Raw genomic sequence first — 25655 nt, 5'->3', positions numbered from 1 at the left:
GCTCACGGAACACAGCACCTTCTCTGATGTGGGCATGCCATGCTGAGCAGTTCTGTGCCAGTGTCTCCCATGTCCCACAATCAATTCCAGAGTTCTTAGGAGAGACCTTGAGAGTGTCCTTGTATCTCTTCTGACCACCATGTGAATGCTTGCCTTATGTGAGTTCTCCATAAACTAGTCTTTTTGGCAAGCATATGTTTTTCATTCAAATAACGCGGCCAGCCCATTGGAGTTGCACTTTCTGCAGGGTGTGTGTGTGTGTGTGTGTATGCTTGCAGTACATATATCGAAATATATAAGCATATATATACTGTAAAAGTATGTATATATGTACATGTATTTATATACATGTAAGTGGTAAACATATATTTTTTTCATGATTGAAATTCTGATGTTTAGTCAACATATTTCCTATACAAATAATATATGTGTGTATGTATATATATGCTTGCAGTACATATATCGAAATATATAAGCATATATATATACTGTAAAAGTATGTATATATGTGTATGTATTTATATACATGTAAGTGGTAAACATATATTTTTTTTCATGATATATATATACACACACACACATATATATATACAAATTCCTATACGAATTATTTATATTCCTGTATATAAAATGAACATTGATACAGTACCATGAGAGCTACTTATTTTTCATTCGGACCCACAATTTCATTACTGTAGAGAATTTCCAGCATGGAAAACCCTCCACTGATAAAGATAGACAGCTCATCTATAAAGTATGGCCTTGAAAAGTTGCCCAGGGAACTGAGAGAATAGGAAGCTTAGCCACCATCACACGGCTCATAGGTTTCAGAGGCAGCACTTGAACGCAGCTTCTGATGACTCTGAGGTTCATATTCTCTCATTAGGATTACTAATGTGAACCAATTCTATTCCATTAGAAGATAAATTCCTTCAGGCAGCTAGGTGGCACAGCAGATAGAGCACTGGCCCTGGGGTCAGGAGGATCAGAGTTCAAATCCAAACTCATACTTTTAGAAAGCACATGTTAACATTATCTATGTTCTATTGTACTTTTATTAATGTTGTTAAAAAATTTCCCAATTATATTTTAATCTGTGCAGGCCATGTGTTTGATACCTCTGCTTCAGGAAATTCTCTAAGAATATATATAGTAGGGAAGGTGCTGACCTGCCTTGGTGGAGAGAGTTTTCTCATCTGGGAGATCCCCATATCAATGAAATCAATAGTCCAATCTCAATCCTATATGAATGTTAAAACTCACAAATATGTAAAAAAACCCATAATTTTATACAAAGTTTGAATTTCCTTTTGGCTTTTGTCTCAGGAAAGAAGCAAAAGAAGGAAAGAAAAAAAAAAAGAAAGGCATAAATGGTCATATAGATAGATTTTTTCCATATAATGTCCTAAAAAAATCACACTTTCCTACAGATGCTCATGGGACCTGTGCCAGGAAAGGAGCCACAATACTGACAAATACTCTGTAAATGAAGTGAAAAAATAATTACTCTTATTTCATGAAACAAAAATTCACGTAGTACCAGGCACGTGATGGTGTCTCTTGTGAGCACAAAGGAGCTGCTTTGAATACCTGTACTTGGCTTCCTAGAGAAGTCAAATGCTTGCATGGACTCGACTCAAATGTTAAACGGTGTCTGTGCAAAGCCTAATTTTCCCCTTTCAAGAAGGAAAAAAAAAAAAGAGTGTAAAATGTGCTTTCTGACACATCCAAGAAAAAGAACAAGAAAATACCTTCATCCCTAGCATGACAGAGTCAGGCTTACACTGCAGGATTCGGGCCAAATCACGCTCTTCAAAATATATTAACTTCATTCCTGAGGGAAATTTGGGAGGAAGGCCAAGGAGGACCCTTTCATTAACCTCTTCATAGTGACAGGGCTAGGCTTGTTGCTCACAGAGATGAACATTTATTTAGAAAATCACTCCTCTATCCCAGAGAACTTTAATGAGAAAATGCTTAAGAGAAGCATAATTAAATAGAAGAGAAAATTTCTGGAAGTCAGTCTACTGAATCCCCACCCAATACAAGAGTAGGGGAGTTCTACTTTGTCTTTTACTTCACCATCAAAACTCCATTCTCAAGGGCTCAGCCATTTTAATTTTTAAAGAACTGCTATCACCTTTAGCAGGAGATCTGCCTACAAAATAAATGACAGTCTAGACATGGAGGTCTAGATCAGATTCTCATACATTTGCTAAACACTCTTATATCATTCTTTTACAATGACATTACATTAGGATGGTATGACTTTATGATTTTAAGTGTTTTACCCTGGTGATTGTTATTTAGTTATGTCTAACTCTTCATGACCCCATTTGGGGTTTTCTTGGCAGAGATACTGAACTAGTTTGTCATTTCCTTCTCCAGCTCATTTTATAGATGAAGAACCTGAGGCAAATAGGGTTAAGTGACTTGCCCAGGGGCACATGGTTAGCAAGTGTCTGAGGCCACATTTGAAATCAAGAAAATGAGTCTTCCTAACTCCAGGTCCAGCATTCTATCTGTTGAGTCATCTAGCTGCCCTAGATACAGGGTAAACAAAAGAAAATCACAAAGTGGAAAGCAATAGCAGCCAGGGGAAACAGAACTAAGAAAAGTCTCCTGAAGAAGGTGGAATTTGAACCATCTTGAAAGAAGCTGGGGACTACAGGAAAACATGTAGAAGAGCAATCTAGAATTATGTCCAAAGAATTATTAAACTACCTATGCCCTTTGAGTCAGCAAAGCCCCTTCTAGGTCTATTTCCAAAGATGATTGGGGAAAAGGAAAAGAACTTTTGTATTCTAAAATGTTTATAGCTGTTCTCTTTGTGGTGGCAAAGAACTAGAAATTGCAGGGATGCCCTTTATTGGGGAATGGCTAAACAAGTTGTGGCATATGATTGTGATAGAATACTACTGTGCTATAAGAAATGAGGACCTCAATGATCTTAGGAAAACATAGAAAGATTTGCACAAAATAATGAAGAGTGAAAAGAGAAGAACCAATGCAACATTGTATATAGTATCAGCAATATTGTTTTAAGAACTACTTAGAGTGACTAAGTTATTTTGACTATTATAAATACTCAAATTAATTATAAAGGACATTTGAAGAAAGATACTATCTGCATTGAGAGAAAGAATTGATAAATAGGAGTAGGTATAGAATAATTTTACATATATACGTACATACCACACATATATGTACATACATACATACATACATACACACAGACCTATTTGTGTCTAATGGTGGCCATCTCTAAAGCAGTGGGAGGGAAGAGAAAAAAAAAGACATTTACATGATAACTGTTATATATTTAAAAGGAATAGCAAGCTGTACATAGTAGATTTGCAGTTTCACATGCAAAGATCTTTTTTAAATTATACTGTGCTATGGAAATGCTTGTTTTATTTCACAAATTAAAAATAAAATAAATAATTTTTTAAAAGAAAGAAAGAAGCCAGGGAAAACAAAAGGTAAGGAAAGGAGGAAGAGTATTCCTGGCATGGAGAATAGCCAATGCAAACACACAAGGTGAGAGATGTAGTGCCATGTTCAAGGAATAGCAGTTTAGCTAATGTAGTTGGATTGGAGAGTGTGTGAAGGGAGTAACATTATAAGAAGATAACAATATAAGAATATAATATAATATAATAATGTATAATTATATAATATAAGACTAATGATATAAGAAGATAAGACGAAGAAAGAGGCCAAGTTGTGAAGAGTTTTAAGTGCCAAACAGAGGACTTCATACGCCCTTCTGGAGGTAAATGGGAGACATTAGAGCTTATTAATTGGGGGGCAGGGTGACAAGAGCAACCATGATAGAAGTCTCAGAGAGGTAGAATTCAGTTCAAAGGAAAAACTTTTAAACAACAAGAATTATTTATAAGTTAAATGAGCTCACTTGGGAGTAATGAGTTCCTTCCTACCTGACATCTTCGAGTAGAGATTTGATGAACCCATTTTGGGGATGTTACAGAAAGGAATACCCTCAAGCAGGGTCACAAAGAGTCAGATGTGATTCAAACCACTGAACAGCAACAACAAATGGAAAGGATTCCTACTCAAACATTGGGTTATAACCTCTGCTATCTCTTCCCTGCTTGTTAGATTCTATGCCATTCTTCTATCAAAAGCACTGCCAAAATAATTCACAAATAAGAACAATGTAGTTGTTGAGTTAAACATAGTATGGAGCATGCTGGGAACTTTACATGTATTTTTTGGAAGTGATAATATGTTTTGAATGAGTTTTCAAATTTTGCAAAGATTATAGAAATACTGAAAAGGAAAATATTACCTACTGCCTGTCTTGACCAAAATCTTAGAGTTGGAAGGGATCCTTAGAAATCATCTACTCCAACCTCCTATCCTAGATCAGAATTTTCTCTAACCATCATTGGCATATGGTTGCTCAGCCTCTCTGCTTGAAAACTCCCAGGACAGGAAACTCATTACACAACAAGAGAGGATATTTCATTTTTGGACATCTCTAATTGTTACAAAATTGTTCCTTAAATTGAACCAAAATCTACCTCACTGTTATTTCCACATATTTATCTTCATTTTGTCCTCTGGAACTCTACTGAATTAGTCTAATAACTCTCTGAAGTTATAGCCCTTCAAATAATTGAAGAAAACTATCATGATAAGTCTTTTTTTTCTTATCAAAATATGAATTTGCGTCTTTTCAGTCCTTTACAATTTACAAAGTGGTTTACATTCTGCACACTTTCCTCTTTAGGCCAAGATTTCCCAAGTCCTTATAAAACATGGTTTTGAACTCCCTTCTTCTCCAGGCATGCCCAAGTGTGTCAATACCTCGCTTAAGGTATCTCATACTGAGATATTTGTGGTACCAGCCCTGGCTTTAGGTTTAAGTAGGAGCTAACTTGAATTCAAAGAAAGGGTTTATTACCTCCAGGAATTCCTTCTTGTAACCATCCAAGCTAAACAAGACTGGAACCAAAAACAGCTTGTTGGGGGAAAGTTTTGCCATCTTTCTTTCATCACGAGTATATAATCACATTATCATATCTAGCATGAATCCAGAGCTCCCAATACCAGCACACTGAATGAATGGAAAGAGAGATGCTAGAAAAATGTAAGAATAACTGAGGTGCTTGGACCACTGAAGTCTGCTTCCCTTTAAATAGAAAAAGTGTCTTACAAGGGATTGTGTGGGCAAATATATATTGGGTTTAAAAATGGGAAATTATTAAGTTACTTTTTAAATGTTATTAATGTCTCTTGTTTTTCAATACAGTTATTTCCATATATTACCCAACTCTCTAACCCCCAAAACTCGCCCTCATAACAAAGAAAAAGAGTGAAAAGCAAAACCTACCAATACAGTGATCTAGTTTGCTGATGTCTGCCACATTCTGCCCTTATGGCCTTCCTCCTCCCTACTGAAAGAAGATGAGTGACTGCTTCCTCATCTCTTCTACAGGGTCAATTGACTGTTATGGAAATTAGTAATTTAAAAAGAACGAACATTATGTGTATGAATGAAAATTGGTACTAACCCCTTCAATCTTGATGAGAACTTCTTATATTTTATATTGAACATTGAGGTCAGAAGACTTAGGTTCCTATCCCAGTGTTAATAATTCCTACCTGTTGGGGCAGCTAAGCCTGAAGTCAGGAGGACCTGAGTTCAAATTTGGTCTCAGACCAGACACTTGACACTTTGTGGCCCTGGGAAAGTCACTTAACCCCAATTGCCTTACCAAAATAATAATAATAATAATAATAATAATAATAATTCCTGCCTGTGCGACCAATGCAAGACATTTTCTCATTTGTAAAATGGGCAATACTTATAATAACCTTACAAGGTTATTGGCAGGAAAGTACTTTATAAACCATAAATTGCTATAAAAATGTGACACATTTAAACAACAATCCAATATAATATTAGCTTCAGTTTGGAAAAAAAATTGGAGTCATGGTTAGAAGAGTTCAATTATAATATATAGTATTTATATATGCTTTGATTATGAAGCTTATCTCATTTTATCTCACAACAATGCTAGAATATAGGTGCTATTATGATCCTCATTTTAGAAATAAGGGAACTGAGGCAGACAAAGTTTAAGTAATTTGCTCAAGGTCATGAAGCTGGGGTCTGAGACTGGATTTGAACTTAGGTTTTCCTGACTCTAGGTCTGGTATTCCTATCCTCTGTGCTACCTAACTGCAGTCTTGTTCTGTTACTTATTAGCTGTGTGATCATAGGAAAAATGCTCTACTTCTCTGGGCCTCAATGTCCTTACTTGTAAAGTGAGGGGCTAAATTAGATGATCTGAAAGGTACTTTCCAGCTCTGACTTTCTGTGATACTGAAATTCAATAAACATGTATTAAGTATCTTTGATAGGTTTGAGGCCTTGTTTATGGGGCCCAGGCTGATCCTTTGAGAAAGCCAAGGAGGCTGTTTTGCCTCCTTATTCCTCGAGGCACAAAAGGCCCAGCCCAAAAAATTTCTATTAAGTGGGAGAGGCTTGTAAGCAATTGGTTAATTAGCCCATAGGAACTTTCTAACAAGCCTGCCATTCACAGATCACAGATTTAAAGCTAAAAAGATGAAGAAATTGAGGCCCAGAGCTGAAAGTGATTTAGCCAAGGCCACACAAGGATTGGATTGGAGCCCATGCGGGGGCCATCTTAGCCTAGGCTAGGGCCAATGTTCTTTCCACTATACCATGCTGCCTTCATTCTAATACAGGTAGAAAAATCACATTTATCCCTTCTTCAAGATCACCACTACATGACTATGTTTATTAAAGAAAACTATTATAAATCAGGTCTTAGTTTGGCTAAAATTTTCTAGTATCTATAGATCTTGTATATACATAGTGTTGGCATATTGTTTCCTCCATTAGAATATGAGCTCCTTAAAGACAGAGACTGTGCTTTTTGCCTTTCTTTTTATCTTCTGACCCCAACCCCCAGAAGTGACTATTCTGATTTCTAACGGCTTGTGGTATATGCACAGTCAGTCAGTCAATCAACAAGCATTTAAGTGTTTACTATGTGCCTGGCACTGTGCCATGGACTGGTTGTTGTCCTTCATTTTCAAAGAGGACTAAAATAACATCACTATGTTGGAGTCAAGGTGCAGTGTATCCGACTGTGGCTGATCGGATCAACAAGAGCTTAGAACGCTCTACCACAGGTCAGGCATAAATAGTCCACGTGAACATTTGGGGTGGAGATATTTCTAAACTTGCACATTTTGTGTTTCTTTTGAACTACTGCAATTCTACTTTGCTCATAGAGCATAGCACCTTCTCTGATTTGGGTACACCATGCTAGGTGGTCCTTTGCCAGCATCTCCCCTATCACTTGATCAATTCCAAAGTTCTTCAGAAAGAATGTGCCTGGGGGCAGCTAAGTGGCACAGTGGATAGAGCACTGGCCCTGAAGTCAGGAGGACCTGAGTTCAAATCCAGCCTCAGCCCAAACACTTGACACAAACTAGCTGTGTGACCCTGGGCAAGTCACTTAACCCAAATTGCCTAAAAAAAATGGAAAAAGAAAGAATGTGCCTGGCACTCTGCAAGGACCAGAGATACAAAGAAAGGCAAAAATAGTCCCTGCCTGCAGGAGCTGCCATTCTAATTAGAGAGATGATATGTAACTAGGTACATATAAAACAGATAAAGTAGTACCTGGAAATGTCACAGAGAATGTTCCATTCTGGAGAATAGGTGTCCTGAAGGCAAACTGTGAAATGTATTCAGTTGTCCTGTGAATCACCATAACTAAACTAATCTAGCAATGTTTAAATATATAAAGGAACTTCAGGTGCTTAGCATTTGGTCTAATAATAACTGTTTCAAGGTTTCCACAGCACTTTTACGTACATTACCTCACCTGATTCCTGTGGAGTTGCTCCTAAGGTGTCATCATCCCAATTTTTCAGATGAAGAAAATTAGGCTGACACATAGTCACAATAGGGCAATTTGTACTCAAGTCTCCTGACTTTAAGTTCAACATTCTATTTACTATACCTACTAATTCTAAGGGGGAAGGGGAGGGTGAAGTGGTTAGAATCTGAGGTTTCTATTGTAGAGCATGGATATAGCTTAAGGACAAGTTATTTGGCAGCTCTAAGCCATCTGGATCAGAAGGAATCAAGGTGCTGGCAATTATCCTTCCCCTTTTAACACAGCTAAAACTCATCCTGATGCTTCAGAGAAATTCCCGAGCCTATTATTCAAGCCCTTCCACAATTTGACTTCAACCTGATTTTTCAGCTTTACTTTACATAAGTCTGTTTCACACTAGCCAAAGTAGATTACTGCTGATTCCCTAATCTTGTTGGTCCTCTCCTACCTCCATGTATTCAAGCAAGGCTTCCTTCACGCCCGCAACACACCCCCGATTTCAGCTGCAACGTCAAGTTGGAAATGTTAGATTTCCAAGCTCAGCAAAATGTAACTAATGTTACATTTACACATTAACTAGTATAACTAGTTGCACATTGTATTACTTACTAGTTATATACTGTGTAACATAGCTACACATTAACTAATAACTAGTAACCATTAGTTTTATTAGTAGTCTTCTGTTTTGGCTTGGGTTCCATCTACCACAAAGGCAGCTCATACCTAAAAATCTGTTTTACCCAGTCCCCACCGTTGAGGGAAAGGATACATTTCAATAGTGTGAATGACATGTAAAAAGAAGCACAGCTGGCACTTAACACAGATAAACAGAGTTTGATAAATAAAACAGTAGGACCAGCATGGGAAAGGCTCTGTGTGTGTGTGTGTGTGTGTGTGTGTGTGTGTGTGTGTGTGTGTGTGTGTGTAGGGGGTGGGATTTAGCTGACAATACAGAACATAATAAAGTTTTCAATTACCTTGACCCTCAACATAGCTGGAGAAATGGACGAGTGCCCCCAAAGCTGGAAGCAGCCAGCACCAGGTCTTGCATTGAAAAGTCTTCATCTTATTTCCTGCCTTTTACATGAGATGTCTCGGCAAACCTAGAAACATAGAGCACATAAACATTTCAGACAACTGAACATACCCTACTGACTTAAAGCCATACTAATAGAACACGTCAAATGATTGCATCAGGCCCCTAAAAGAAACCAATGACAACTGGCATTTACTCAGCATCTTGCAATTGACAAAATGCCTCAAAAACATTATTTTGTTGGAACTCTCATCAAAGCTCATCTCAAGGGTCACCTCCAGGATGCCCTTCCTGGTTTTCAAGGTTGTTATAACCTGCCACTAGAATTACTTTGGATTTAATTTGCATATATTTTGCATTTACTTATCTGTGTGCGTGCTGTATACCTCAATTAGAGCAGAAGTTTCTTGGAAGCAGAGAGAATTTTGTTTTTGACTTTCTATCCACAGTGTCTGACACATAGTAGGTGCTTAATAGATGTTTATTGAATTGAATTGAGCTTCCAAACAACCCCATGAGATAAGTATTGCAGGTATTATTATCTCCGTTTTAGAGGTGAGGAAACTGAAGTTCAGAAAGGAAGAAAACCATACTGGCTCATGGTCACATACCTTTTAAGTATCAGAAATGAGTCAAACCCAGGCCTTTTTGATTCCAAGGCCATTAGTCTATTTTGTATGCCACTTCACCTGTTATCTTATTAAATATAACACTTGATCAAAAGAAGAACATACAAAGATATTGTATAAGCTTCAGATTTCAGGTCATTGGGATGAAAGGGATATTAGTCACTTGTTTTACGTAGAAATAAAAGATGGAATTATAGAAACTGGGGAATTAGAAGGAGTCTCATAGATCATCAAGTCTAAATCTTATACTGAAAATAGAAATCTCTTCTACAGCACCATCAGGCAGGTGGACATCTATACATGTCCCTGGGCCTCTGCCAAATGCCCCTTCTCCAGGATGAATATCCCATTTCTTCAACTCATCTTCATATTACATGATTTTTAATTCCTTCACCATCTTGGTAATCCTACTTTGGACACTCTCTAGCTAGGTAAATATTGCCTCCATTTCTACCAGAAAATATATGTAATATTGCCTTACTTAGTGCCTTTTTGAAATTGGGATTGCAAAGTCCACTTCATACACCTGAAAACTGCTATTGAATCAGGCCTCAGCCTTCTCTTCTCCAGGCTGAACAATTCTCAAAGATCTTATTGTCTAACAATTTGTAGCTCACTTCTAAAGCTTCTGCAGGTTTTGCTATTTTCATTTATAAGAATAAGCCAAGGAGTAGTTTATTAAAAAAAAAAAAGCATGTGTGCTTAGTACTTACTTAAAAGGCAAGTCAAAACTCTGTTAGAGTTTATTTTGGATCAGGACTCCTAAGGCCTTCCCCAAAAGTTCAGCAAAAATGTCTGTACTGCTTCCTCTGTTTCAGGGAGAAATGAAGGAATAAGAGATAGGTAGCCATAACAGGGCATACACAGCTAATACTCCAGTAACCCTAGCCACACTAAGGCATTCAGCAAAGAAGTGGGTGCTATAAGGTACAAGGTAAGGATACTTAAAGACATCACAGGTCAGACAGGGATTCTTTTAAAAGTAAATAGGTAAATTGTTTGGAAGTCCAAAAATTAAATTTTATACCACTGCCTGCTAGTAAAGAGGAAAAAGTACCCTGAAACAAAAGAACAAGAGAACCCTTTCTGAAGTTCTTGTATTTATTTGTTTGTTTGTTTGATCCACAAATTCCTTCTAGACTTAAGTGTGGAATAACATGATTTCATGCTTGGTCAAGGCCAACTTTCTGAGTCTGCTGACTTGACTATCATATGCCATCTGAAAGGTGCAAGTATAAGGCGTCCCCACTCATAAATCACTACCCGTTGTGGCCAGCTACCAAGACTGAAGTCCTTATTTAGTAAGGATCATTCCCTTGGATTAATGCCTTGACTCTTTTTACACATTAAATCATTATCAGTTACTCATCTTTTGGCATACCTTAGTTTATCAGAGATTTGTAAACTTGAGGCTTGGCGTAATGGAAACCAAACTAGCTTTGGAGTCATAAAAATCATAGATTTAGATCTTGGAAGGACCTTGGAAATTATTTAATCCAGACGCTCTTAATCTGGGGTCCAAGAATTTGTTTTGTTTTGTTTTTCATTTTTATAACTATTTCAATACAACTAATTTCCTTTGTAATCCTCTATATTTCATGTCATGCATTTAACAACATTATTCTGACAAGAAGTCCATAAGCTTCACCAGACTGCCAAGGTGGAACAGGATACACAAAACTAAGAATGCCTGATCTAGGCCAACCCCTCTCATTTGAGAGATGAGAAAACATGGCCCCAGAGAGGTTGAATGACTTGCTTCAGTTCACCTAGGTAGCAAGTAACCCACGTCTTTAGATTTTAAGCTCCTTGAGGGCTTTTTGTATTTCCAACACTTAGCACAGTGCTTGGCAAATAGTAGGCATTTAATAATTGTTTGTTAATTGATTGAAAGCTGGGATTTGAACCTAGCTCCTCTGTCTCTCAATCCAAAACTCTTTCCACCATATCAAATTGCCTCTAAGGACTTGGATTTGAGTCCTGATTCTGCCCTGTATTCCCTGTGTCCCTAAGTCACTCCCAGTGCATCCAGCAAACATTTATTTCAAGTCTGCAACATGCAAGCCACTATGCTTTGGGATGGATACAAAGATAACAAAAACAGTCCCTGCCCACAGGGACACTCTACTGGAAGGATATAATCTGTAAATAGGTAAGTAGGTACAGGATAATTAGAAGAAGGAGGGAGACAAATAATTAGGAAGATCAGGAGAAGTATCCTGTAGGAGTGGATATATAAGCTGATTCTTGGAGATAGCTAAGAGATGAGATGGAGCTGAAGAAAGAGACAGAGAGACACACTTGACAACTTTCACAAAAGAAATCACTTTCAGTGTTACCCTAGACCAATACTTTATACAACCAAAAGAGGAGGCATCAGTAAAATGTCCAAATAAGTCAGTCAGTCAATAAGCATTTATTAAGTACCTACTCTGTACCAAGGACTGGAGATACAAAGAAAAGCAAAAGACAGCCCTTGCCCTCAGGATTAAAGATGGGATTTTAGCTGTGACTTGAAGGAAGCCAAGGGAAGCTAAATGGTGCCATGGATAGAGAGTGGGGCCTGAAGTTGAGATGACTCATCTTCATGAGTTTGAATCTGGCTTCAGATACTCACTAGCTAGGTGACTCTGGGCAAGTCACTTAACCCTGTTTCCTTACGTGTAAAATGAGCTGGAGAAGGAAATGGCAAACCACTCCATTGTCTTTGCCAAGAAAACCCTAAATGGGATCAAAAAGAGTAAGACACAACTGAAAAACAAGAGGTAGAGATGGGGGAGGGGGGTGCTAGCCAGTAAACTTGCAAAGAGTCAGAAGCTATGGAAGAACAGGAGGCAAGGAAGTCAGTGTCACTGGATTGCAGAATAGTAGGGGAAGTAGGATATAAGAAGACTAGAAAGATAGGAACAATTGTGAAGGGCTTTAAATGCCAGACAGAGGATTTGACATTTGATCCTAGATTTGATAGAGAGCCACTGGAGTTTATTAGAGGGATAACATTATCAGTCCTGTACTTTTTATTGTGTCCAACTTGCTGTGACCCCATTTGGAGTTTTCTTGGCATAGTTACTAGAGTGGTTTGCCATTTCCTTCTCCGGCCCATTTGACAGATAAGTAAACAGAGACAAGCGGAGTTAAGTGACTTGCCCAAGGTCACTGATCATTGCCCAAGTGTCTGAGATCAAATTTGAAATCAGGCTTCTTTACTCCAGGTCCAGTGCTCTATATACTGTGCCACCATGCTGACCCTTGAAAAGTATAGTGTCCTGGACTTTGGGAAGATTAATCTGACAGTTGAGTAGAAGATGGACTGGAGCTGGCAAAGACTTTACCCAGCTGCCACAATAGTCCAGTTGTGAGATGGTAAAGGCCTTCACCAAGATGGTAGCAGTATGGGAGGAGGGGAAAGAGATGAAGTATTATGATGTTATAAAAGATGTTCGAAAGTAAAATTGACAGGACTTGGAACAGATTGGATATGGGAGGTGAGAGAGAATAGTGAATGATGACACCCAGATGGAAAGATGGGAAGATGGTGAGGCTTTCAGCCAGTAATAGAGAAGTTCATAGGAGGGCTAAAGTTGGGAGGAAAGATCGTGAGTTTGGTTTTAGATATATTGATTTTGATTTATCTATGAGAAGTCCAACTTAAAGAGTCTAATAGGTAGCTGGAGATGCATATCTGGTGAAGAAAAAGTGAAAAGCTACATGACCTAGAAGCAATGGTTTTTTCTTTTGCTATTCCTTTCCCCAAATATTTTTAAAATAATTTTTATTAGAAACCAAGAGAAGATGTTGAAGAAAAGGGCTATATTTGTTTTTCCAGCCAGGAACTATTCATCACTATACTGTAGAATTTCAACAGAAGGAAAGAAAGAGTTGCTCACAAATCCCAAAATAAAATCAAGCAACCTTCTACTGTGTCCATCAACACCATCACAATTTCCATTGCAAGGTGATAGAATAGCTTGGTTATTAAGACAAATAAATAAACCTGGGGTGCATTCAGTCTTTGCCAACTCTTCTTGAAGCTGAATTGGTGGAGTTTTGGAGTTTTGGAGGTGTGGGGGCTAGAAAATTGATTTTATTTGTTTAGTTTGCTTCTTACCAAAAACAGTTGTGGCCTCAGTGTGGGTTTGTTTTTTCTTTTCTTTCTTTTCAAACAATGTTTATTAGGATGACTAACACTACATTAGACTAAGTGGAGGCTTCAGTTTTTCCCAAGGTTTTCTGCCAAATCCTTGAAATTCTGGATAAGAATGTTGGGGACAATCTTTATTCTTTCTTGAAACACCATGCAGTGGATAGAACGCTGGGCTTGGACTCAGGAAGACTCACTCATCTTCATGAGTTCAAATCTGGACTCAGATGCTTACTAGCTGTGGGACTCTAGGCAAGTCACTCAACCCTCTTTGCTTCAGTTTCCTCATCTGTAAAATGAACTGGAGAAGTAAATAGCAAACCACTCCAATATCTTTACCAATATAAACCCACAATGGGGTCACAAAGAGTTGGATATGACTGAGACAACTGAACAGCCAGGTTGTAAAATGCTTTAAATACCAGAGGACTTGATATTGTCGGAATTGAATGCATCACCCTCTTTACAACTCTTTACAAGCTCTTTCATTAGCATTGCCTAATTTGCTGCTAAACCAAATTAAAAAGAAGCTCTAAAGTGCTGCTAGAGAGGCATCAGAGCTCTGCTGGCCATCATGGTATGTTAAAGAGATCTTTAGACTCATAATCAGAGATCCCGGGTTTGCGTCCCAGCTCTGACATGACCTTGGGCAAGCCAAATCAACTCTCAGGTATAAGTTATCTCCTTTTTCAAATGAAGTGATCGAAGTAGATCAGCAATTCTTAGCCTGAGATCTGTAAATTTTCTTTTTTAAAAGAAACTGTTTTGATAACTATATTTTAATATGTTTTCTTTGTAATCCTCTGTATTTTATTTTATACATTTAAAAAATCTTACTCTGAGAAGGTAGTCCATATACGTCGCTAGCCTGGGAAAGGTATCCAGGACACAAAAAAGGATAAGAACCCCTAGTCTAAATAGTCTCTAAGTTCTTGTCCATCTGGGACAATTAGATTCTAATACATGTGGAAGACAAATGTCAGCATTCTCCTAAGCACCTACTGTATGGTAAGCTGAGCTGAGAAAACTACACATATAGACCAAAGCAATTCTGGGTACACACACTGTATCACTTGGCTAAGTAGGCTGGAAATGGCTTCATTAATAGCTCAGATACCACAAGAGTGGGGGCCCTGAGACAATTTGCTCTCCCTACCCAGCCTCTAAATCTTTCCCCAGTGTCTGAGGAATTTTCCAGGACTGATTTGGATTTTCCAAGAACGATGATCTCGGACTCCCCCCTGTCCCTGGTAATTCCAGGCTGGCCAGTACTGATGCAAACGCAAAGGCATCTGCAAAAACTGGACCAGTTTCAGCCACGTAGCACGTCAGACAGCCTTTGATTCACTGAATTTGGTTTTCTATGTTGCTCTCTACGGCAAAATCAGAGTGACCATCTTTGGGGGTCCTGCCCTGATGCAGGGAGCAGATGGCTGGAAGTAATTCAGAAAGAGGCTGCTCACTGATGCTAAAAGAGCTGTCTTCTGCCCCACCCCTAGTAGCAGGATGCTGGTGGGAGCAGGTAAAGGAGGCCGGATTCCGATTGGCTGATAGACAACATTACCCTCCCACACAGGCTGCTTGTTGTTTTTTTTAGGAATCTCTTCTTTTGGAGAGCTGCTTTCCCCTTTCAGGTCACTGCTGATATTCCTGTTAAAAGGAATGTCAGACAGAATTAGTGGATAAGGAACTGGCCTTGGAAGTAGGAAGCACTGAGTTCGCATCCTGCCATGCACATATCTGAGAGCCTGGGCAAGTCTCCCAGTACCTGTCTTTGAGTGGTACTCACATAGAAGAACATGCCCCAGGCTCCACTAGCAGGGAGTTATGTCAATGCAAACTTATTGTTGAGATTTTAACCTCAGACTCTCACCCCACTATGTGAAGGCTGGGGGACATTATTCTGCTCTCTATTCCCTGCCCTACCTGAAAAAACAAAACAAAAATATTCTTTTTCCTCCCCAGGCACAGTGCCTGCCCTCTACATATGCCTGTGGGTTTTTTCATATTTAAATGTTTCCCTTGGTTTCTGAGGGTTTTTTTGCCAATTCTCTAAAATCATAAGTTACAGAGGAGTTGAGGCTCTGTATGGGGGAGAGATCTTACACATGGGGAGATCCCTACCCACATGAAAGAACAAGCCTGAACTTCTGTGTCTGTGGGAGTATTGCTGGAGAGCCCACACACAATGAGATTTCCTTGAGGATACATTCCATGGAGTTCTCACCTTTGCATCCCCATAGCACTTAACAAAGTATTTAAGCACCCAATATATAGAGTTGAATAAATGAATGAATGAACAAGTGAATAATTTACAAAAAGTCCTGCACTCCTCCTCTCCTCCCACCTCTATAGCTTTCATAGGGAAGACCCTGCCAAGAAGTTTTTGGACAAACATTATCTCAGCAATCCATTCAATAGAAGTAAATAACTGGTAAGGTTCTCTTTCAAGCTAATGGATGGAGGATAAACCATTAAGGTCACACAGGAGACACAGCAATTGATGGGCCTACTATGGCTTAGGTGACTCAGACTACCAGTAGATTAGTCTCTAATGTGGTTACTCCTGACTTCCTCTACTTCAGTCCTTGACACCTACCACCAGTTCTCTTTGGCTTCAACTTTCCTATTTGGAAATCATTAGGATTCCACCCCAATCTGTAGACTAAGATCCCTCCAAATATTTGTAAGCCCATTTTAGCCCTAGGCAGGGGACACGAGGAACCCTAAAAAATGGTTAGTATCACAAAACCTCAGAGTTGGAAGAGATCTCAGGGGGCATTTGGTCCAAACTATTCCTAGAATCTCTTCTACAACTTCCCTTAAAACATGGATAACCAGTCTCTGCCAGTGGTGGGAGGGAAGTAGGGAAAAGTCTTTCACTTCAGGACAATTGTTAGGAGTTGTTTTTCCTTAAACAGAGCTGAAATTTGCCTCTCTATCACTTCCACTCATTGCTCCCAATTCTCACATTGGGGCCAATGCAGAACAAGTCTTGCCTCTCTGCCGTGTGACAGTCTTTTAAATCATTGAATTCAGCTATCATATTCCTACCCTTAAATCTTCTGTTTTCTAGGCCTGAACTTCTCTTTGTATGGCACGATGTCCAGTTCTCTCAGCTTTCTGGCTGCTCTCTTCTTGACATTCTTCAGCTTGTAAATGTCCCTTCTAAAACCTCGTGCCCAGAACTGAGGTTAATCTCCCAGATGTGGCCTCATCAGAACAGCGCATAGCTTGACTCTGGCCTTCCTCTTACTGGCCCCTAAGATTCTTTTAAAGGAATCATTGACATTTGATGAGGTTAGAAGGGTTCAGGGCATGGAGCCTGACAAAACTACTACAGTAATAAAGACCAGTGACTTAGGACAGGCATGGGAAAATGTTTTATAGGCAGTCTGAGATGTGCATTTGGGGCCCAAAAGAAGGTTAGGACTACAGAGAGAAACTGAGGCACCACCAACACAGAGAGAGGTAGCATGATACTGTTGGAAGAATAATAGCTTTGAATTTTGATATGTACGCCTCCCAAGAGGGTGACACATTTTGGGGCTAAGAAAAAACACCAGATTTCAACACATCTAGACCTGGATTCTTTAGGACTCCCCAAGCCAGGACTCTAAACTCCATTTCAAAATTAGTGACCAAATTGACTTCTGTGCCCTTCAGCACTGCCTTTCAGCCCTATAATGCTACTCACTAGATGTAATCTGAGTTCACATCTCCAGCAGGTATGATCTCCCTTTCACTCAGTTTTCTTAGTTTTGAGATGACTTAAGGTATCTTTCAACAATTTACCTTCATAAAACTTACTCCTTATAAACAGTGTTTACATCTCCAGAAGTTCACACCTCCAGCAGTTGTGAACTCATTCCCTGGACCTAGATAAAAACCAGTGGAGGCAAGGGAATACCAAATCATTTGGACTTGCAAGGTTCCCTGGAGGGGGACACACATTTCAGAGTGAAGAAAAGCCAGCAGAGCTCATTACATCTGGCCCTGTTCTGTAGGACTGCCAAGAAGTTGCCACAGGTTTTGGAGTTCAGAGAGACAGCCAGAGTTCCTTACATCCTGTCCACCTGTAGAAATACCTCATTGTCTGCCATGAGACCAAGACAATGCAAGGTTCCTCGGTGGGCAAGCAAGCAAAGGAGAGCTGGAAAGACGCTTCCAAAATCTGGCAAAATTAAATTGCACAATCAGTGCAGCAAAGCTCCCAGTGAAGTATCTGTGGAGCTGGGGGCTAGCTTTATCGTGGACCCACTGAACACCTCCAAGGAAAATGCCCAGGACATTGAAGTGCAAGAGTTCAAGGCCAATGAGGAGGCAGAGACACCATTACCCAGGGCTGAAGACTGTTTGACCAGTGGCTCCATATACCAAACAAATGAAGAAGAGGGAGATGAATGCCATAATGAAGATGACGACACTGAACCTAGCCTAGTCATTGAGAACTTCAACCATGTGCATGATTCCTGTAAAGCAAAGAGCTCCCCGTGCAAGAGGTGGCTTCTTCTGGATTCCCCATCAACCTCAGGCAGGACCAAGAGACATTGTCCACAGGGCTGTTTTGGTCCCACTTTCTGCTACCACCAGGAATCTTCTGAGTTGGCCATGCTGTGTCAGGAAGTCAGGAAACTGTACATCAGGCTAGATGATATGACCAATGCCATGAATGCTTTGCATCAACACACCCAAACCATGCAACAGATTCTAGAAGCCCAGGTAGAGGCACTTTGGGGTCAGAGTCAGAGGGAAATTCGAGTTCAGAAGGCAGCCACCTGGGATCAACAAGTCACTCCATTTCCAGAACATTCCTATTCCCAGTGCCCAGCATCCCCTGTCAGGGTGCTCCCCTCCCTACCTCCCCAGGCAAACCCTGTGGAGTACCCACATAGCCCACTCCAGTTGTACCCCCCAGAATGGCTGGAGCAACTGGGGAGCCACCTGCAATCTACCCCAATGCCCAGTGCTTCGTACTATGTTATGGGTCCCCAGCTGCCCTCTACACCTGTAGGGACAGCAGGAGGCTACCCTGAGGAAAACACTGATGCTGAACATAGTTACCACATAGTGGTGATAGAATAACTATGCAGGTGGGGAGACACACCCACTTTTGTAAATAGTTCGTGTGGGAATTTTTTATCTTTGATTATCCATATTGATTAGGTAGATTTTGTTTTGTTTTGTTTTCCTGTTTAGGGTTGGGATGTGGGAAAGACAAAAATAAATTCTTCTGAACTGAAATTTTCATTTTGAGAATGAGAATTGTAAAAAAAAAAAAACACCACCTAAATAAATCTTGGCTTCTGTGCTTGTTTAACAAAAAAAATGGGGCAACTAGGTGGCACAGTGAATAGAGCTCCAGCCCTGGAGTCAAGAGGACCTGAGTTCAAATCTGGCCTCAGACACTTGATACGTACTAGCTGTGTGACCCTGGGCAAGTCACTTAACCCCAATTGCCTAAGCAAAAATAAATAAATGAAAAGAATACTTGCTTTGGAATTATTAATCCTGTGCTTACTGTGCTACTTACTTGATGTGTGATTTGGCAAATCATTTAAATCCTCTGGACCTCAGTTTCCTCATCTGTAAAATGAGGAATTTGGAGTAGATGGTCTCTAGGGTTCTTTCAGTTCTAAATCTGTCCAATGTCCTGGGAATTATGACCTTAGGATCCTAAAAGGAGTAGTTTAAGCCTTGGGCACAAATGACATTGTTATGGAGTGAAGTATAAAGGAAGAAAACTAAGGGCAGATCTAGAAGAACTTCCACTGTGGAAGAAGAAAGAGGATTGGGAGTCAGAAGAAACAGAGAAAGAGAGGAACCGAGTGAGTATGGTATCTCTCAAACCAAAAAAAAAAAAAGAGTGGTCTGCCATTAAGAGCTTATCCACTGGAAACAAAGTAGCATGAATGAGATTAGATAGATAGATAGGTAGATAGGTAGGTAGACAGACAGATATAGAGATATAGATGTAAAGTTGTTTACAAACCTTCAAGTGTTACATAAATGCTATTATTATCATTATTATTATCATTTTCATTATCATTATCATTATATGCCCAGCAAATGGGGAACGACTGCATTTTGGTACAGCAATGTAATGGAACAGTACTGTGGAGAGAAGTAGAAGGGAAGAGAAAATGTGAGAGATGTAAAAATCAATATAAATTCTTTTTTAAAAAGAGAGTATCTATAGAAGGAGATAATAAGTTCCTCCTTATTCTAGGTTTCCTAGAAAAGACTGAATGACCACTTATTGGGGAGAGGATTCTTTTTCCAGTATGGATTGAACTGGATAGCCTCAGTAGTTCCTCCCAACTTTGAAATTCTGTTATTCTGTAAGAGAAAGACAATTGCTTTCCTATAGCTGACTCCATGGCTGCCCCCATGAATAAGCAAAATTCGTATTCAGACCCATGTGACCTCTTTTTTGGTTCTTCAACCCATTTCTGACCCCTACTTTCCCCATAGGAATCTACCCTGGGTTCCATTCCCAAAGACAATGTCCTAACCCAGCTAGCATGTTAGTTCAGTAATGTTCAGCCACTCAGCTTGTGGGTAACCTGACTCTTCAAAACATCTAACTTCTGCTCCTGAATGTGTTACATCAGATGATAGTCATGTGGCTTTTCTGGTTAACTGCTAAAAATTGCAAAAAAAAAAAAAGTCATGATGTAATGAAAGGGGCACTGTCCTTGGATTTGAATTCATGAATTAAGATAACCTTGGTTATCTTTGGAATTTTGGAGCAACTGGGGAACCGCTTGCAATCTACCCCAGTACTCAGTGCTTTGTACTAATTTTGCCACTTGCTAGCTGGGTTAGCCAAGCTGTCATTTCAGTCCTCTGAGACTCTGTGTCCTTTTCTATAAAATAGAGACAACTAGTATATACGTACTTCACAGTTTTGTTGAGAGGAAAATGTGCAAACATTAGATCAAGGGTTCTTAATATAGGGTATATGGACCCCTTATGGAATCTGTGGATAGATTTCAGGGTTTGGGGGACCTTGGATGAGAAAAAAAATATTTAATTTTCACTAACCTCTAGTTAAAATGTAGCATTTCAGCTCTTTTTGTGGTGGCTAAGAATTGGAAGTCAAAGGGATGTCCATCAATTAGGGAATGGCAAAACAAGCTGTGGTATATGATTGTGATGGAATATTATTGTGCTATAAGAAATGACAAGCAGGATGATTTCAGAAAAATCGGGACTTACATAAACAGATGCAAAGTGAAACGAGCCAAACCAGGTGAACACTGTACATTGCTACTGCACTTGTTCAGTGAAGAATTGTGAATGACTTAGTTATTCTCAGCAATATAATGGTCCAAGACAATCCCAAAGGACTAATGATGAAGCATACCATCTGCCTCCAGAGAAAGAACTGATATGGTTTGAACACCAACTGAAGCATGCTATTTTTCATTTCATTTTATTCTTTTTCTTTTATTTGAGTCTTCTTACACAAAATAACTAATATGGAAATGTTTTACATAATTGCATATGTATAACATATCTAATTGCTTACCATCTTAGGGAAGGAGGAAAGGAAGGACGGATAGAATTTGGAACTCAAAACTTTATTTAAAAAAGTTATGAATGGTTTTAACAAGTAATTGGGGAAAATATATTAAATTTAAAATGTAGTTATTTCTTTCCATTATGAATGTAGGCAACAAATATTATTCTGAGCATCACCAGACTGCCAAAGGAGACCAAGACATAGAAAAGGTTAAACATTTCTGCATTAGATAAATGGGAATTATTATTTTGGCTCTAAAATCATAACGAGCATGGGGTATTTGCCTTTTAATAACTGATGCAAAAAACTTGGAATGCCTCTCAACTCAAAGGAATGAATCTCTAATAGTGGAAGTTCAAGTGGTATGGGACATATATTTAGAAGTGGGAAGGTTGGTTTCCCATGTAGACGACCACATGCTTCGGCTTTTCTTAAGGTGAGCTCTAGCTGTTTCCATAAATTTGGGAAGAGGTGGAAGGCCTATAGACTTGAGCAAGTGGCATAGCAGAAGGCCTTGAACAGAGGTGCCAAATTCACGCCAAAGGGTCCCAGATTAAAATATAATTGGTAAATGTTTAAAAAATATATAATACAATATATATAATGTTAATTTGTGGTTTTCAAGTCAATATTCAGCCTACAAGGGATCTGTCTGTATTTGAGTTTGTCACCAGTGGTCTAGAGGAAAGAACACTGGATGAGGAATCTGGGTTCTAGTCCTGTTCTTTTGATGACTCATCAATGCTTCTCCTCACTAGCCTCATTTGTAAAATGAGGGCAATGGTTTAGAGTCTATACCTAGAATGAAATTCCTAGACTCAGAAATCTCTATGGTCCTTTCCAGTTCTAATTCTCTAATTCTAATTCTCCTGGAGAAATTCTTAATTGTCTCTAACAGGAATAAATATCTGAGAAATAGCAGGTACCATCTAGGACAAAAGGGTCCTCTCTTCTTCTGAAGCAGGTCTAAAACCACCCCTAGTACTTCAGGGCAAGACTAAAGAATCCTGTCCCAGGTGGCTCTGAGAAGTCTGGTTTGGTGGAGATTGTTCTATTTAAAGGACCCCTAGGAGGCTAGGGCTACAATGGAGGTTCAGGTTCACTCTAGCCTAGGATCCCTGGGAACCAGAAAGGGATCTCCCAGGCTGAATGGAGATTTTTGTAAGATTTTCCCAGGGTTATTTCAAAGGGAAAAGTTACTTTAGTGCCTTAATAAGAAGTCAAATACTTGAGAGCAGATGCAGAAAAGCCATAATCTCTTGCCAGCATCTGCCTAATCACACCCCACACACACACACACCCCACGTAAGCCTCTTTGGACAAGGATGGGTTCATGTGACCTTCATTCATTCAATCAAGCATTTATTAAGCTTGACTATATGACATCCCTGTTGCTTTGTCACCTCCTCAAATAGGAGAGAAGGTTCTCCTCACAGCAAGAGATCCAAAGGGATCACAGGACAGAGAAGAATACAGAGGATAGAGTTCTAGTACCTCCTTGTCTCTTGTCTATGGTTAGTAATTCAACAGCCAGACAGATGGAAGTTACAAGTAAAATAATTTTCTTTATTAGCATCTGCAGAATGATGGACTTCTCTAAAATAAATAGTTCCCTTCCACTCTCTAAACCCTCCCCACCTTCAACGGCAGAAATGTGCTGACAGCGCATTCTCTCAGGGGCCCCATCTGAGAGAGCCCCTCCAACACTCCATTTTATGTTACAAATGACATTTTAAATAAAGATTTGTCTTAGGAGGAGGCCCCTTGGGATTGAGTTGACCCAGGGCCTCAGGCCAGTGGCTGACTTTCATGTCATCTTTTCGAAGAAATTTTTTTAAAGGTCCTCAGGATTCAAGAATAACTAACTACTTAAGCCCCCTCCCCTCAGTAGATCTCAGCAATAGTTTTTTTTAATGAAATTTCAGACCACCCACCGAAACTGAACTGAGCTCTCCCAACCACATGTAGGTCCATTCCCAATCACTCAATCTCTCCTCCACACCCTCAAACCCTAAACCCAAATTCCCAAAAGAGAATCAGAGAGGTGTGCAAGCTCCAAGCCAAAGCAAGTCATGACTCCTTGATTCCCTCTAGTTGGAGAGAGGAGTCAAGTTCCGAGCAGCATGCCAAGACCATTAACCCACATCATCCTAGTGGCCAAGAGAAACTGGTGTCCACAGAGCCTCTAAAACTACTAAGAGCCCCAGAGTCCTCCCCTACGCATGCCTTGCTCACTTTTTCTCTTCCACCCATGGACCCAGTTCTTGCGCAGTGGGACTGCTTTCCCCACTAAACACATGCCCGGTGATACAAGTCTTGATTGAAGTCGGGAGAAGGGCACACCTCGGGTCTGGGTGTGTGTCTCACTACAGGAGAATGAAAGAGGGAGGGAAAGGAAAGAGAGAAGGGAACGGCATGCTCTCGGGCACAGAGAGCTCTCCAGCACACCCTGAGGAAAGACCTCTTTCCCTCCTCTTCCAACCCATCCAAGGCTTGGCTCTGCAGCAGCCTCTCCTGTCGCTTCAGAGATCAAATGCATCTGGGCATCCAGCTACCCTGGCCGCAAACCCGGGAGGGACCGCCCAGCTCAAAGTCCCTGTCCCTAAGCATCCAGCATCTAAGACTTCCCCCTTCTTCTCGCCCGCTGCTTGCCCAAGCACCCGAGAAGGGGTGCAAGTGTACGTGTGAGCTAGTGTGAACTTGTGTGCGCGCTTGTGTGCGTGTGTGTGTGTGTGTGTGTGTGTGTGTGTGTGTGTGTGTGTGTGTGTGTGTGCGAGCGCGCGCCTGAACAGGGGGCCATGCAGAGCTAGAGCCACTATTGAGAACTCTGCCAAGGCAGCCTCAGCTGTATCCCTCCCCTGAAATCCCCCAAGCCTGTCCATCCCCTGCCCTCCAAACACGCAGTCTTAGAGAAGCCGATGGATACCGCCTTGAAACCAATAATTACCGTCCCCCCACCCCGCCGGAACAGAAGCAGAGAAGGGTCGGGAGATGTTAAGAAGTTGACAGGTGACTCAGACTTTCATAGAGGAGGCCAAATGAAGGGAAAAGAATCTTGAAACTGACCTGTGCAAGGGCGAGGTACTTGGAGGGGGGGAACTCTTGGTGCCTGGGAAAAGAACAGAGCTCTACCGAGGACTATCCCAGGACTTGTTCTCTCTCCCTCTTCTCTTCTCTTCTCCTCTTTTCTCTTAGCTTCTTCCTTTCTCTCCTCCAGTTCCCTGCCTCCAGGAGGTGTTTTAGGGTCTCTCTCCAGCTGTTCCCTCCTTCTGGGAGACCTGGATCAGATAAGAAGAAAGAGGAAGAAAAACAGGCGGCCAATTATAGAGCGGAAGGCTAAGGGAGGGAGGGGGCTCCTGGGAGTGGGGGGTGGGGTGGGGTGGAGAGAGAGGAGGGATAAATCACCATCCATCCCTACACAGACGCCCCACTCCTCCTCCCACTCTTCACCCCACCCCCACCCCCAACTGTGAGAGATTTCAAGAAGTGGTCCCTGCTCCGGGGTGCCGCGCTGGCTAGTCTCCCTCCATTCCCAAGTTATGTGGACTAGGAAAGGTGTACTTTTAAGCACCAAAGGTTTGGGGCTCTACTCTCTAAAGCAGTCACACATTTCTCTAAAGCCAGGTTTTGGACTCTGAACGGAGGAATGAGGATATGAGGAATTTTACAATCGATGAATTTTTGCAGGTGCTGGAGCTTCCCAAGACACTCTTGGCTTCTTTCTCTCTTTTTTCTTCCTGTGACTATGTCCCCCACCCCATCCTACTACCCCTAAGATCTCTAGGACTCTCGACTACTATAGTATTTTAGCTAGCTGATGGTTTGATTCTAATTGGGGGGGGGGAGAAGAGAAATTGACCTCTGCCTTCTTGCAGAAACTAAGAATTCTACAAGCACCCAAGAAAGGAAGATTTGAAATACAACCTCGTCGCTGGTTTGGGGGGTCGGGGAGGGGAAGAGAATGAGACTCCTTGCTTCCTCAATCCAATCCCAGCGTTTATCAAGCGTCTTCTTTTTCAAGGAGCTGAGGATACAAAGACAACACCCGCCGGGCTTTCATTTCTCGCGTCCCGCAAAGAGTAATAAATGTAGCCCACTGTTTCGTTGTAGAGAGAACAGGGGCCCGTGGTAGCTGTTGGCGCAAGTAGCATTTCCCTGCCACGCACTCTTTGTCTACTATCTGTAAATGCCACTCGGTACTTAGGGAAAGACAGTGCTTAATAGGGTCCCCGTTTTGTGAAACTGCACATATTCTAGCCAAGCGTAAATTACTCCCACACAAAGAATAGATGGAGAGATTTACGGGCTGGAGGCAGTGAATTGTGAAGACCAAGTAATCTATAGGAAAAAGTATGGCCAAATAGCACCGCAGGGGGAGGCGGGAGGGGGCTGGAGGAAGAGACTCGGTGAAAAC

General features: G+C 40.6%; 1 protein-coding gene across 2 annotated transcripts in view; it reads right to left on the bottom strand.

The window, feature by feature from the left end:
* The window catches only part of COL14A1 (collagen type XIV alpha 1 chain), a 246208-nt gene extending 220940 nt beyond the window's left edge, over positions 1 to 25268 (bottom strand). Inside the window, exons 1-3 of one of the 2 annotated variants that reach the window (XM_020964970.2) lie at positions 25166 to 25268; positions 24308 to 24519; positions 8885 to 9010 (exon numbers count right to left, since the gene is read on the bottom strand). In XM_020964970.2, coding sequence (XP_020820629.1) covers positions 8885 to 8972 — 88 coding nt within the window. In that variant the 5' untranslated portion in view covers positions 8973 to 9010; positions 24308 to 24519; positions 25166 to 25268. Of the gene's footprint in view, positions 1 to 8884; positions 9011 to 24307; positions 24578 to 25165 lie in introns of those variants that run through there. The other variant, XM_020964971.2, reaches the window with a different exon arrangement.
* Positions 25269 to 25655: the final 387 nt, after the last annotated feature.

Source organism: Phascolarctos cinereus, unplaced genomic scaffold, assembly GCF_003287225.1.
Source record: "Phascolarctos cinereus isolate Bilbo 61053 unplaced genomic scaffold, phaCin_HiC Scaffold_4;HRSCAF=312, whole genome shotgun sequence".
Taxonomy (NCBI): domain Eukaryota; kingdom Metazoa; phylum Chordata; class Mammalia; order Diprotodontia; family Phascolarctidae; genus Phascolarctos; species Phascolarctos cinereus.
Note: the sequence above shows the minus strand (reverse complement) of the source record. Positions and strands in the feature narration are given on the sequence as shown.